Below are 16,265 nucleotides of genomic sequence, written 5' to 3' on the forward strand. Positions count from 1 at the left end.
ACATGCGGGACAAGTTGGCACACGTGCTGGGGTACGTTGACATTGTTAACAGGTTCTGAGGAATAAATACAAGTTAGTAACTAAGACACTTTTTATCAATACAATATGAAGGACAAATGGTGTGGACACTTTCTTACATTTAGATCTTTCAATTGCTGGTACATTTTGTATTAGTGTCTGTCAAAATGGCAACAATATTAAAATATAATTAAGTCAGTAAATGGACATAGAAAGGCTACATGATAATAAAATAAAAAATAGCAAGGAAATTATAGAATCACAACTTCATGTCCACCAAGAAAGTAGCTCGATTGCTCACTTGAACTGGTGGTTTTAGTTTTCAAACAATTTTTTATTCTGTTATACCAAATCGAGCCAGGAACGTCAGACCATCTCCAAAATTTCTTTTCTTTCACCGTTGTGGAAACAAATATTTCATCACCATCAATTGCCAATGTCTTTCTAGCATTCAGACGTGCACTAGACCTCACCATCATACTGCTTCGAATTGTCTTCTTGAACTACATTCATCCTGTTCTCTTTAGCAGTCGGTGTTTGTGGGCATTCTCAGGATGGTGGAGAATTACGCTCATATTCCTCTTCAGTGTCTGTGCTTACAGGGAAATCGAGGCTATCCTCAGAATCATCACAGCTTATTATATCTGACGTTTCGTCTCTAGATTCCGTCATTTCTGAATCATTTCCCCAAGAACTTTCCCTTCCTCTTTTTTTGAGTTGCAGCACTTTTGCCTGTCTTTTCTGAAATAGTTCTACTAATTGACACTTGCTTACTTTTTGCCAGTACATTTTTGGTAGTAGTGTCTGTTAAGATAGTAGTGTGTCTCCTTTTCCTGCCACTGTTAGACAGCTTTCGTGGGCTTGCTTCTAGAAAAGGGCAAATTTCTTCTGGTGTTACAATTCGGGACGATGATGGTGTTCTTGGAGTAGGTGCATCAGTGGAGGACCAAGATGGAAGGACTATATTGAGGAGAGGATCGGTTACAACGTCAGTATCCACAGTCTGCATACCGTCAGGAGGCGGGCGATTAGTGACAGATGATGCCAGGAAGTCGAATTCATGAAATATGTCAGGATTGAAAGGGCAAATCCCGCTTACTCTAAACCCTGCGGTGATGTTGGATGGGGTTGTTGCAAGTGGAAAAGCTGTGTTCACGATGCTAGGTATGTCATAAATTGAAATCGTTTGGCCAGGATGATTACTCATCCAAGCATCACAAGCAGTACTGATATATTTTTTAAGTGGCCCAAACACACTCCGGTCCAGAGGCTGCAATTTATAACTGCGGTGTGGAGAAAATCATAGGACAGCCACCCCACTTCCTTTCAGTAAACTAAGTGCTTCAATAGAGAAATGAGAGTCGTGTTTTGGGCGATCGTTCCAACTTCTGGAATAGGGAATGAAGTGCTTGGAGAACTTAATAAAATTTGTTTCTATCATCCAACCTGACTTGGCATCGCCGTCAGAGCCAGCTGGAGCGTCTCGAACAAAATGTGGTTTGTATTTTGCCCTAGGAAATATGAAGAATGGAGGGATAGCATTACCTCCAACTGATACACATGTTGCTAGTGTTACGAGACCGTCTATTTCAGCAGAGGTTGTCCTTCCAAATTGTTTCAGAACTTTCCGTGCTACCACCCTGTCTGGTTTCTGTACAGTTGCGGTCCCCATTTCATCCGTATTCCATATATCTTGAGCTTGCAACTTCAGTCTGTCCAAAATCTTTTTAAGCTAACTGAAGAAATTGTTCACATTTATTTCATTGAAACTGGTGCCCCTAACTAGGTTTGTGGCTTCAGGTGTTCGGATGGATGCCACTTCATAAAATACAGGGCCCGCCATTTTCTTTTCCTCCCAAGAAAGTGGTACGTTAACTTCGTTTTTGGTGGCGTATTGAAATGCAAATTTTCTGACCCCCCCTTCGGGCTTGAGCCGAAATAAATATCTGAGGCTTTCTTAAGGTATAGATAGATACTCCAGTTCAAGAGAGAAAACCTGTAACACAAAATACGAAGTATGCCATCAGTCGTGAACCTAATATCATGACAGACATGTGTAGTAGCTAGATATATGGTCTTGGAGCTCAATAGGCCCACAGGGAAAAAAAAACATTTTAAAAAATGTTATGTCACTTGGTCGATACATACCTTCCTAGGAGTTTTATATCCACTTAGAACATCACGGACTTCATCAGTGGAAGCATCACATTCTCTCGCTTTTTGGCAATACCTAGCTAAGCTCCGTACAGGGATGTTGAATTCTTATGCTGTGGTGGCTAGGCTTCCTCTGTCGATAATGTGAGCACGTACTGCTTTCTTTACGTTCTGAGCAGTATGCTTTGCTTGTTCCTCTTTCTCTTGCAATTCCTCGTGGCAAACATTCAACGAAATGTATCATAAAATAGTTAAAAAAACGTCAGCAGAAACCTATGTGAGAAAAATGTGAGTGAGGGGTAAGTTGGCATACGCCACGTGGTCTGCACCAACATGTCCCTAAGCCAAGATGCCATCTTGCCCCAACAACACATTTTAGACAAGATGGATGCCTCACCGCTACACAAAAAGTTTTACGAAGCAGTCCAGTACTTGAATACAGTTATTATTGTCTCCTGTACCCATCACAGCTACTTAAAACTCCCAGACATATTCTAGAGCTTCACGGAGTAACAGGAACTTAGAGTGAAAAAATACTCGTCTGTCTGAAAAACAAAAAGCATGAAGTCCTTCCTCTCTGGGAGTTCTCATCAGACTGAAACTACATTGGAAGGTACAACGTTGTTCGTGATTTTGAGTGTTGAGATCCTAGCGCTCAGTCTTTATAGCGGTAGAAAAAAGAAGCAGTGTGCCAATTTACCCCATATGCCAACTAGCCCCGGTCTCCCCTATGGACAAAAATGTTACCTTCATCGCACATACCTACATTATTTGGGATTCCACGTCCTACGTGTATTTTTGTTGTATCGAATCTTTTTGTAAGTTACTTTTTGTTGACAACAAATATTTTTAAAAAGTTTTTACATTTCAAAACTCTAAAATTAAATTTCACCACTGCAATTCCTTTTACTGATTCGATTTTCTGCCTGTTTCCGTGCTTTGAACACTGCGCCTGTATTCAGCAGAAAAAACTCTCAATACAAGCGTTATGGGCTGGCACTGCAAAGAAGAACAGCGAGATTTTAATTAATTCATTAAATTGATCCTCACTACTACACGAGTCAATGCACTTGTATCTTTTTTTCTGGCTTGGCTCGGATTTTACATCATATGTGGTTATGTATTTTTTTTTTAGTTTGAAAATTGATCAGAATCCTTTTCATCATCAGTTTCAGTATTTTAATCCAACAAAAATTTGATATATTCTTCATAATGAGACCATGATACATCTTCAAAATCAAGTCACTTAAAACAAAAGAAATCAATGAATGACTGTATATTCGCACCACTTATTCACAAAGTCTAAACGTCCCGATCCAAACATTGATTATGAGCAAGTAAATCGATACTTTCGGTTTTACTAGCACAACAGGTCGACTATAAGCAAATAAATTCGACCGCCCTTTCTGTCCCGTCCCATTTCATCGCATTGACAGCCTGTGTGAATACTGCCTTTTGAAAAACATTGCGTAATGAATTGATATTCCATTCTGTCAAGTGTGAACCAACTTTTACTAAGGTGGCACATTCGTCTGCGATTAATATACAGGAGCACTGCTCATCATTGATGTAGCAGTGGGTCTTCTTCCCTGTTCTTGTTAACATATTTTGTTAAACATAACATCACACTACACTAATCTGGGTCCGACTGTTGAATGACTAGATAAAATTCCATTTTAAAACCTTTATTGCAACAAGACACGAAAGCTGGGCGTCACATGAGTCACAAGACAATCAGTATCTGTTTTGACTGACTCTATCCACACACTGCAAAAACGAAACTGCAAATACCTAACAAAACAATAGAGAACATGCAGTTGGGTAATCTTAACATAGACTGCTACCAGCTGTACAAATACTGCTAACGTTAAAACCTGTTTAATGTGAATGTAGGTGTTAATCAGATTTTATAGCCCTGACCATAAATATTCTCGTTAATGTAGGAGTAGCTAATAAGGCCCTCCTTTAACTGAGTTTGAGTATTTAGAGATTCTTATTTTCTGCCCGGTTTCTGGCAGTAACGTGGAAAATATTTTTACACAAAAATATGAAACTTATTTCCGGATCCCAGATTGGGGTGGATATAATATGAAAAACTGCACAATTTATGTGCAAATTTACATTCTTGATATAGAAATTTGTGTAGTCTGTATGAAAACATCTTCGAGGTACCCAAAACTCTTCCCACTCACGCATTTCTTTATCTGTGAGTATAGCTAGAAGATGGTAGGTTCAAAATCTAATGGCAAGCATGGAGGTTGCAACAGTTCCTATTGGGTGGATATAATTAAAGCGGCGCTCCTCACAGAGGTCCAGTGTGGGCTGTAGGCAGCGAAATGTGGTAGAAATTCTAATGCGTTAATGTATAAACGACTTTCACTGGAAAAAAATTAGTTCCAATTTTGGCTACCAGGTGGAAAACTGGTACTGCGAGTGCAAGAAAGACGCCTAGAAATGTTTCCATATATAACGGATAGGGAGTGGGACACGGGCAGAAAAGGTCAAACAAGTGAGAAGGGTATAACGTTGCTATTATTATTAATCGCTACTTACAAAATTTGTTCAGTATGAGCACTGGAGATGTCGACGAGATGCTGCACAGCACCAGATTTGCGACTGATGGCCAAAACTCGAATTAATTTTTTGTCAGCGTAAATCGGTTCTGCATCAGTGCATTAGAATATCTACCAAGTTTTGCTGCCATAGGATAATTACAGTCCACTGTGGACTCCTGGACGAAGCTGCACTTTAATTATTACCACCCAGTACTTGAAATTGTCTGCTTTTCGATTGTCGGTACATAGTCCAGGTGGATTTTTTTTCTTTTCTAGTACAACTTTTCTCGCATATATATGCATTCAATTAATCCAGAAGACTTGCATAGTATTTGGCAGTTATTACTTTACACTTTGTACTCTATACAATAAGAAAAGTCCCTCTCCCATTCTAGACAAAGTTTTCCATAATCTCCCAAAGATGTAATCGATTTTGCCTTTCCTGGTCCAAGCCATCAGACTCCATCCAATTCTTGGATTACTGCTTCCCTTCTGTGATAAAATTCTGCGCACACATCCCATCTATAGTTACAAGTAAGTGCACAAAATCAGTTGACTTCTATTCGTATTCGTCCAAACAGTGTTCACAAATTCGTTTTCTCATTGGCTTGTACTCAGCATGAAAAAAATATAGCATTAATCTTGCACAAAACCTTTTCGTAGTTAATTTTTCAAGCGCAATATACATTATTGTTTCTTCTGATTTGTTTAGAGTGACAGTTGCTTTAGACACACTTAATCAGTGAACATCCAGAACTATATCGTGTAATTTCCCGCTGTACACATCTACATCTGCATCTATGTGATTACTCTGCTATTCACAGTAAAGTGCCTGGCACAATATTCAGTGAACCACCTTCAAACTGTCTCTATACCGTTCCACTTTCGAACGGCGCGCGGGAAAAACGAGCACTTAATTTTTTTGTGCGGGCCCTAATTTCTCTTATTTCATCGTGATGATCGTTTCTCCCTATGTAGGTGGGTGCCCACAGACTGTTTTCGCAATCGGAGGAGAAAACTGGTGATTGAAATTTCATGAGAAGATCCCGTCGCAACGAAAAACGTCTTGTTTTAATGATTGCCATTCTAATTCACGTATCATGCCTGTGTCACTATCTCCCCTATTTCGCGATAATACAAAACGAGCTGCCCTTCTTTGTACTTTTTCGATGTCATCCGTCAGTCCCACCTGATAAGGATCCCACACCGCACAGCAATACTTCAGAATAGGGCGGACAAGCGTGATGTAAGCAGTCTCTTTACTAGATCTGTTGCACCTTCTAAGTGTTCTGCCAATGAATCGCAGTCTTTGGTTTGCTCTACCCACAACATTATCTATGTGATCGTTTCAGTTTTGGGTTATTTGTAATCCGCAAGTATTTAGTTGAATTTACAGCCTTCAGATTTGATAGTTGCAGTCTTGCCTCCTTCATGTAGGTTATTTTCAAGATAAAATGTACCACATCTGCATTCCGCTATCCATTTCCTACCTATTGAAAATGAAGGATCAGTAGTAGTAGTTCTCTGGGCATACGGGCAGGAATCAACACTGGGCGACGCATCACTTTTGCTGACGACTGCATTGGGTGACTCGGCATACAGGCAGAAAATGGGCTGACATCAGCATCAGCGCTTTCTTATCTGTGTTGACACAGCGGTGTAATATTACAGTTCATGCAACTGCATACATAATAAACAAGTCACTGTCAACATAAGTGAAGGTCAGGAAGGGTGGGTCCAGCATTCATGGTGTCAAGGCAATTGTGCTTGTATTTCACTGAAATCGGGAAGTCGTGTGACACGTTCCAAGGCCATGGAAGGGGAGGAGAAGAGCGTCATGTGTCCACATCCCTCCTGTATCCCCATTCACCATCATACTGTCAGCCAACTGAATACAAGCCCTCACCCTTAGAGCAATTTTAATTTGCCTGCAGTGCACCCACAAGTTCTCACGCAAACGTGCTTGTTATATTTCACTGGCATCAATATCAACACTTTCTTATCATCAAGCCCTCTCCCCCCCCCCCCCCCCCCAAATCTAAGTACGGTAAATTCTATCAACTATTTTTCCATTACTGACTTCCAAACATTCGTTTAGGACTGGCTCACCAGTCATATTGATAATTTTCGTTTGAAGCTATATATGGAATACTGGAATAAGTAGATAACACTCTATAAATAATTGAAAATCAGCACTTATTTAAAAATTGCAGGTAACGAATTAGGAATTTATATTTGTTGAGTGCGAGTTTTACCTTAAATACTGCTCTGCAAATCCTGAAACCATGAAATAAAATTAAGTTCTGTTTCGCAATACAGTTGTTTACCGTCACCAGCAGTTGGCTCATCTGTTAAAAACCGAAAAAGTTTGGGATCTGTACTACAAGTTGTTTTCACTGTCACCAACAGAAGTTCGGTATCTATACCATGAGTTGTTCCCACAAAAATGTGTCTGTACAGGGTAAAAATGTTCAAAGTTCAGTGTATGAACCGCACTTGGTTTAAGATTCAATAGAGGCTAAAATTAATTATTTTCCACATCTGTAAAGTGAGATATTCTAAAATGTCTGCAAAATACTTAGGAAACACGTGAAGTGCAAAGTTTACATCGATTATCTTGGACCTAGTTGAGGCTAAGTACAAGAAAAATCTCTTTAAGGCTCAAATCAATTACTTCACCACATCTGTGCAGTCTAAAATATTGGTTGTAGGCTTTTCACAGCCGCAAGCTTCCTAGGAGTTTTGCATACCACTAATCATGTGTAGGGCAGGTTGCAGTGTTGTATTCTGTCCTCAGTACGCTGCATTACGCAGGAGATAAGACAATTCGAAAGTGTGGAACTCTTTCCTACCGTTCGAAAGCAGTATATGTTCCGAAATCTTAAGAAAAATTCCTCAGTCTCTGGACAATGATCTTGCTGAACACATTTCCGTAGAATCAAGCATTGTATAATACTTATGGTGGAGTCTATTATCGATTGTTCCATACTTCATCTTGTTAACACAAAACTGCACTAGGACACCATAAATTATAGTGAGCATATGGGATGGTAACTTCCGAATTAAACAATTTGCTTCAGTAACTCTACAAAATTTGGTAGATGGGGCGTAATGTTTGCTTGAAGATGACATCTTACGTATAGAAAGACATGGTTATACTTTAGCAGGTACAAGGACCTTTCTTATGCTGTAGATATCGCTTTACTGTGCGAGTATGTAAAAGACAGGTGGTGGTCTTGTTTTTTATTCTTTACAGACAATGTATCAACTCAGCTGTTGTTTACGCCAAGTACGCCAGTTTTTATTTCTTGATTTCGAGGTCCTACATTTCCGGATTTTTTTCGTGTACATAACAAATTAACAGTGCTTAGGGGCTTATTAATCCAGTATATAAACTGAGAACGCGAGACGCAGATTGACGATAGTTGTTATGTTATTGCCGGAACTTTACTTGCAGCTTGTGTGTATTGAGATGGAATACTACAGCATTCAGAACCAAAATAAAGGGTACAATAGAATCTTATAGCTGGGAACACGATGGATCGTGTGTTTTGACCCTGTGCAATACTTCTTAAGGGTATTAGACACCATCGAACAGTATTTACGATGTGCTCCACCCTGTTCTGTGCCGACCGCTTCCATGTGATGTCGGTTAAAGAAAACAAATAGCTCACAGAACAGCTGCTTTGTGGTGTTAACACCATTTCTGCTTTTTGTCTACTGACATACAAGAATCCATTAACCATATTCTATCTGCATACGGCTTTAATAGCCGGACGCGGTGGTCTAGCGGTTATAGGCGCTACAGTCTGGAACCGCGCTGCTGCTACGGTCGCAGGTTCGAATCCTGCCTCGGGCATGGATGTGTGTGATGTCCTTAGGTTAGTTAGGTTTAAGTAGTTCTAAGTTCTAGGGTACTGATGACCTCAGATGTTAAGTCCCATAGTACTCAGAGCCATCTGAACCATCTGAACGGCTTTAATAAACTACTCCGACTCCAACAAGTATGACATGGAAGGACTATATTAAAACAGTAGAAAACATCAATTAGGCCTATTCTCCACAATACCACCAGCACAATAGCCTGTCCATCATTTGGCACTCAGCCCACACAAATCGCGGAATTCACTATTAAATTATTCTATTACATTGGTATTTGCCGTCATTCTGCAGAATGTGCTATGATATAGTTAATTTATACACACATCTCGTGGGATTCACATACTATTCTATGGTTCTTCATTGCCATGCTGCAGTCATAGAAACCAGCCTGCTCAAGTAGGTCTATAAAGTTTCCTAGGTGCAAGATTGTTTAGATATGTAAACTATGACTTGTATTTTTCTTTTCAACTACTCTGTTATGGAATATAATCGCGTTACTTCAACAACTATGGGTAATGCCCACCGCTGGTGCCGTTGTAATCACATTCTTTTGTCTCTGTTTTTTGTGTATTATGACGTCGACAACATCATCTCTGCAAATTAGCAATGTCGTACCGTCACATTCACGTACACATTGCAACGTTGAAGTACCATACATCATAATATTTACAGCCATTTTTTTAAGCTTTGCTGATTGGAGGTCGGGACATTAACGATGTGCTTGAGGACATGATATTAATGATATACTTCAGCAACAGCAGCATCGAAGGTTGATAGGATCTCTGACGTCATTTCCATCTACATCCTCATATCTGTACTTTATAGAAATTAATATCACTCTGATACGTATTGCGGGGAGGGTGGTCATCCAATGGTGTGCTTACAGAGATGTCTTGCATTAGGTTGGTTGGTTTGGGGAAGGAGACCAGACAACGAGGTCATCGGTCTCTTGCATTAGGTGTTACGCGTATTTGATGCCTCAGTGTGCTTGCAAGATGTGCAAAATCTTACACATAATACAACTTTATTAGCAGCAGCGACCATCCGAGACAGACGTGGCAACAGGGAAGTAACCGATTTTGTGATTTTTACGAGTTCCTAACCAGGAACGAATTGTATAATTTCATCTGTGTGCTCTGATAGTTTCGTTTCTTGAGTTTCTGCGTATTAATTTAATATCTAATAGCCACAGTTCTCGCGTTTTCTTTTGCGACGGAAAGGAAACCGATCATGGACGAGTTATTTAGTTTCACCTGAGTGCTTCGGTAGCTAGGTTTTTGAATCTCTGCGCATTAATCTGATTTATTAGACATAGTTCCTGCGTTTTCGTCAAGGTCTACAGTAGAGTTCCGCAGCATGTGCCGATAGTCCGTTTGTCTCGGTAGTTTAGTTTTCCACGGTCTTTAGTATGGATAGGGACTGTGATTGTTGTGTGCGGATGCGAGCCGAGTTGGTGACACTTCGCTCGCAGCTTCAGACTGTGATGGCTTCGGTTACACAGCTTGAAGCTGCAGTGGATGCGCACCACTGTTGTGGGCCGACCGTGGGGATCCAACCGACGTCCAGCACGTCAGAGTCCTCCGATCGGTCCTCACAGGTGGCCAGCCCAGTTACTACTCGCACTGAGGTTGAGCCCTCACCTGTGGTGGAATAAGAGGTCGCCCCGGGGCGTAGTAGGCGGCGAAAGACTTCCCAGGCGGCCGCACGTAAGACCTCTCCGGTTTGTCTGACAAACAGGTTCCGGATGGTGTCTGTGGATGACACTGTCGCTGAGCCAGATGCAGTCACCTGTCCTGTTTCAGAGGAAACCTCTCAGCCTGAAAGATCCAGGAAATCACAGAGGGTGGGATTATTGATTGTTGGGAACTCCAACGTTAGGCGCATTATGGGGCACCTTAGGGATGTACCTGCCAAGAAGGGGAAGAAAGCCAACGTGCACTCCGTGTGCATACCAGGTGGAGTCATTCCATTTGTGGAACAGGTCCTTCCGGATGCCATGAAGAGCACAGGGTGCAGCCAACTGCAGGTAGTGGCTCACGTCGGTACCAATTATATGTGTCACTTTGGATCGGAAGAGGTTCTCTCTGGTTTCGAGCGGCTAACAGAAGTGGTAAAGGCTGCCAGTCTTGCTTTGTGAGATGAAAGCAGAGCTGAGCATTTGCAGTATAGTCGACAGGATCGATTGCGGACCTCTAGTACAGAGCCGAGTGGAGGGTCTGAATCAGAGGCCCAGACGGTTCTGCGACTGTATAGGCTGCAGATTCCTCGTCTAGCACCATAGGTTGGTTGTGTTTCGTGTTCCGCTGAATAGATCAAGAGCCCACAACACGCAGGAGGCAGCTACACTGGTAGCAGGGACTGTGTGGCGTGGTCTGGGATTTTTTTTTAGGTTAGAGGGTCTCATGAAAACACAAAAAGGGCTTCAGTCACAAAAGGTGCAGGCCGAGCACAGGAAGAACATAGACATAGGAACCATCGATTTACAGTTGTAAAATGTCATAGCTGTCTTGGGGAAGTACCAGAGCTCCAAGCGCTAATAGACGCTCAAATCGTTATAGGCACTGAAAGCTGGCTATAGCCGGAGATAATTTAAGCCGAAATTTTTTCGAAGTGTCTAACGGTGTTACGAAAGGATAGGCTAAACACAGTTGGCGGTGGCGTGTTTGTTGCTGTTAAAAGTAGTTCATCTTGTCGCAAAATTGAAGTAGATAGTTCCTAAGAGTTAGTATGAACAGAGGTCGTTCTTGGCAACCGGAATACAATAATAATTAGATCCTTTTACTGACCTCCCAATTCAGATGATTCAGTTCCCAGAATGAGATTTTCACTCTGCAGCGGAGTGTGCGCTGATATGAAACTTCCTGGCAGATTAAAACTGTGTGCCCGACCGAGACTCGAACTCGGGACCTTTGCCTTTCGCGGGCAAGTGCTCTACCAACTTTTTTTTTTTTTTTTTTTTTTAAACACTGTATATGCTTTATTTGTTTTAATTAATCTGAGTTGTAAAAATTAATTTTTTAATTCCCTCCACATATATTTTCCATTTCAACATTTTGCTTAATACAATAGGACCAAGTCCTGCTGACAAAATCTTGAGACATTATTTCTTCCCAGATCCACCCCAACCCCAAAGGCCTTTCACAAAACCTGTCAAACCAGCAGAAGGTGCTCTCCTTCCTGGGCCAGCTTCAATCTTGTCATCCAGTGATGGGAACTCGGCAGAATATAGCGCCAAGTCAAAAAACAGAGGCTTACATGGTATGGGGTGCATTTCAGGTGGCAGCTTATACACATTTGGATTACGTGATGTAAGAGATGGTTCTTCACGATATTCTCCCAGGCGTTCATAAAGCGGCTTTTTAGAACGTGTAGCTGGCTTGATATGCACAGTTGATCCCTCATCATCTTGTGCCTCGCCTTCAAGAACACTGTGGGCATGAGCAGAGAACTCCTGTCCACCCACGTCATGTAGAAGAGCCTGTAAGTCATCTGCGAGATCACCTCCTATGGCATTACTACTAGCAAGAGCCTCACCAGCATACTGTCGAGAACGTTGGTAAAGTGCCATCGCTTCATGCCAACGACGCAAGCTCACTAGGCTCTGGGCTATGTAGAAGCACCTGAAGGCCTTGTAAGCTTTCGTTTTTGCTTCCACCTCTTGCTGATACTGAGGATCGTCTTCAAAGCCTGGCAACTGCTGCAATTCAGTGCAGTTCTGAAGAATGATTTCATAAAGTCTCGTTATATCCTGAGGGCGAGTTTTCTTTCCTTCACCTGATCCAGCCTCTGTTTTTTCAGCCAGGGATGCCTTTGCTGCATCAATCATCAGTAGATTTCTTTGTATAGTCCGTGTAAGGCGAATGTATGTCAAATATGACAGTAAGTACTGTGCTGAAGACAGAGGTACTCCAGGTCCAGAACGGGTCTTAGCAGACTGATCTGCTTTCAGTTCATCCTTTACTGCTGCTATAGCATCTTTACAGTCCAAAAGTAACTTCTCAATTAGTTCAATTTTGGATGCATTGTCTTCGGCACGCACTAAGCTTTTGTCCAATTCCTGTTCAGAAATGAAGAATAAACGCACTCGTTCTGGTCTGGCTGTCACAGAACGTCCTCTCCATTCAACTTCACATAGAGTTTCAGCTTTCCGTTCACGGGTCTGTACAATCAACAGATCTAATGTATCCAGCAATTCTCCATGACCATGACTTCTCATTTCCAGAAGATCATTAATCGCACTTTCATCACCGATGTTATAAGCACAATAACGTAAACTTGGAGCAATTTCATCGACTCTTTGCTTGTACAACAGTTGGTCATCTTCAGGAAGTGCAAGAGACAGCTTTTCATACACCATTTGTGCTTTCTTAAGATTTTCCATTGCAGACTTCCACAGTTGCAGTTCAAAATGCAAACTGCCATGTATCCATGCTACATATGCCTGAGCTTCAAGTTTAGTACGTGCATCGCATCTGGTATTCTCGCAAAGTTTTTGAAGCTGCAGTGCGTATGTTGCAGCCTTTCGTAATCTAGAAACAAGGTGAAATTTTTTCCTTGGTTCTGTGTTTGACTCTTGGCGCAGTTGCATTGCATAGCCCCATGCTCTTTCAGCCATCATCAGTGGAATACATAAGTACTTCTCATCTTTCACCATTGTTTCTGTGACATCTTTTCTCTTGAAGTGGCGCTTATCTCCTTGTGTAACCTTGAGTACTTTCCTCAACCGCCTGATGCGACGAGAACAGTAGCACCTATATCTTTGATAATCACCATGACGTAAACCATGTTGCTGTTGAGAATCTTTGATGATTTTCAGTATTTCCAGGGTAAATAACTTGCCGTCTCCATCAATATTACTCTCAACAATTTCATCTGGCAAATCTGTTTTATTTTCAGATACTTCCTCTTCTTGAGCCACCATCGTCGTCACCATTAACCAACTGAGCTACCGAAGCACGACTCACGCCCGGTACTCACAGCTTTACTTCTGCCAGTACCTCGTCTCCTACCTTCCAAACTTTACAGAAGCTCTCCTGCGAACCTTGCAGAACTAGCACTCCTGAAAGAAAGGATATTGCGGAGACATGGCTTAGCCACAGCCTGGGGGATGTTTCCAGAATGAGATTTTCACTCTGCAGCGGAGTGTGCGCTGATATGAAACTTCCTGGCAGATTAAAACTGTGTGCCCGACCGAGACTCGAACTCGGGACCTTTGCCTTTCGCGGGCAAGTGCTCTACCAACTGAGCTACCGAAGCACGACTCACGTCCGGTACTCACAGCTTTACTTCTGCCAGTACCTCGTCTCCTACCTTCCAAACTTTACAGAAGCTCTCCTGCGAACCTTGCAGAACTAGCACTCCTGAAAGAAAGGATATTGCGGAGACATGGCTTAGCCACAGCCTGGGGGATGTTTCCAGAATGAGATTTTCACTCTGCAGCGGAGTGTGCGCTGATATGAAACTTCCTGGCAGATTAAAACTGTGTGCCCGACCGAGACTCGAACTCGGGACCTTTGCCTTTCGCGGGCAAGTGCTCTACCAACTGAGCTACCGAAGCACGACTTACGTCCGGTACTCACAGCTTTACTTCTGCCAGTACCTCGTCTCCTACCTTCCAAACTTTACAGAAGCTCTCCTGCGAACCTTGCAGAACTAGCACTCCTGAAAGAAAGGATATTGCGGAGACATGGCTTAGCCACAGCCTGGGGGATGTTTCCAGAATGAGATTTTCACTCTGCAGCGGAGTTTTAATCTGCCAGGAAGTTTCAGATGATTCAGTTGCTCAAAGGTTAAAAGAAAACTTGAGTTTCATTTCAAACACGTACCCGACACACACACTTATAGTTGGTGGTGACTAATTTACCCTCGATATGTTGGCGAAAATACCTGTTTAATTCCGGAGGTACGCATAAAACATCATCTGAAACTATCCTTAACGCATTCCCTGAAAATTATTTCGAGCAGTTAGTTCATGAGCCCACGCGAATAGTAAACGTTTGAGAAAACACACTTGACCTCTTGGCAGCAAACAATCCTGAGTTAATAACGAGCATCAAAACGGATACAGGGATTAGTGAACACAGGGTTGTCGTTGCGAGATTGAATATTGTAACCCCCAAATCATCCAGAAATAAACGAAAAATATATCTATTCAAAACAGCGGATAAAAATTCACTTGACGTCTTCCTGAGAGACCACTCCTTCCAAATTAATAAGTGTAGACCGGATGTGCTTGAATTCAAAGAAATAGTATTGGCAGCAACTGAGAGATTTATACCACATAAATTAACAAACGATGAAGCTCGTCCCCCATGTGACTCAAAACGAGTCAGAACACGGTTGTAGAAACAACGAAAACAACACACCAAATTTAAACCGCCGCAAAATTCCCAAGGTTAGACATCTTTTACAGAAGCTCGAAATTTAGTGCGAACTTCAATGCGAGATGCTTATAATAGTTTCCACAACGAAACTTTGTCTCGAAACCTGCCAGCAAATCCAGAGAGATTCTGGTCGTATGTGAAGTATGCTTTCGGAAAGACACAATCAATGCCATTTCCGCGCGACAGCAGTGGAGATACCATCGAAGACTGTGCTGCCAAAGCAGGGTTACTAAACACAGCCTTCCGAAATTCCCTCACTAATGAAGACTAAGTAAATATTCCAGAATTCGAATCAAGAACAGCTGCCAACATGAGTAACATAGAAGCAGATAACCTCCGAGTAGTGAAGCAACTTAAATCACTTAATAAAAGCAAGTCTTCTGGTCCAGACTGTATACCAATTGGGTTCCTTTCAGAGTATGCTGATGGAATAGCTCCATACTTAACAATCATGTACAACCGTTCGCTCGACGAAAGATCGGTACGCAAAGACTGGAAAGTTGCTCGGATCACACCAATATTCAAGAAAGGTAGTAGACGTAAGCCACTATGTTACAGGCCCGTATCATTAACGTCAATATGCAGCAGGATTTTGGAACATATACTGTGTTGGAACATTGTGAATTACCTCAAAGTAAACGATCCATTGACACACAGCCAACACGGATTTAGAAAACATCGTTCTTGTGAAACACAACTAGCTCTTTACTCGCACGAAGTGTTGAGTTCTATTGACAAGTGATTTCAAATGGATTCCGCATTTCTGGATTTCCCGAAGACTTTTGACATTGTGCCACGCAAGCTACTTGTAGTGAAAATGCGTGCTTATGGAATATCGTCACAGTTATGTGACTGGATTTGTGATTTCCTGTCAGAGAGGTCACAGTTCGTAGTAATTGACGGAAAGTCATCGAGTAAAACAGAAATGATTTCTGGCGTTCCGCAAGGCAGTGTTATAGGCCCTTTGCTGTTCCGTATCTATATAAACGATTTGGGAGACAATCTGAGCAGCCGTCTTAGTTTGTTTGCAGATGATACTGTCGTTTATCGACTAGTAAAGTCGTCAGAAGATCAAAACAAATTGCAAAACGATTTAGAAAAGATATCTGTATAGTGCGAAAATTGGCAGTTGACCCTAAATAAAGAAAAGTGTGAGGTCATAACACGAATCCGTTACATTTAGGTTACACGATAAATCAGTCAAATCTAAAGGCCGTAAATTCAAGCAAATACATAGGAATTACAATTACGAACAACTTAAATTGGAAGGATG

At 41.8% G+C, this 16,265-nt stretch overlaps 1 protein-coding gene across 1 annotated transcript; it reads right to left on the minus strand.

Annotated features, from left to right (window-relative positions):
- Window positions 1-11,609: 11,609 nt before the first annotated feature.
- Window positions 11,610-13,535, minus strand: LOC124776485 (signal recognition particle subunit SRP68-like). Its single transcript, XM_047251501.1, has one exon. The coding sequence runs from the start codon at window positions 13,528-13,530 to the stop codon at window positions 11,710-11,712; it is 1,821 nt and encodes a 606-aa protein (XP_047107457.1). The 5' UTR covers window positions 13,531-13,535; the 3' UTR covers window positions 11,610-11,709.
- Window positions 13,536-16,265: the final 2,730 nt, after the last annotated feature.

Source organism: Schistocerca piceifrons, chromosome 2, assembly GCF_021461385.2.
Source record: "Schistocerca piceifrons isolate TAMUIC-IGC-003096 chromosome 2, iqSchPice1.1, whole genome shotgun sequence".
In the NCBI taxonomy this organism is placed as follows: Eukaryota; Metazoa; Arthropoda; class Insecta; order Orthoptera; family Acrididae; genus Schistocerca; species Schistocerca piceifrons.

Coding starts and splice junctions, on each gene's coding strand:
- LOC124776485 (XM_047251501.1), bottom strand. CDS start 13,530: ATGGTGGCTCAAGAAGAGGAAGTATCTGAAAATAAAACAGATTTGCCA.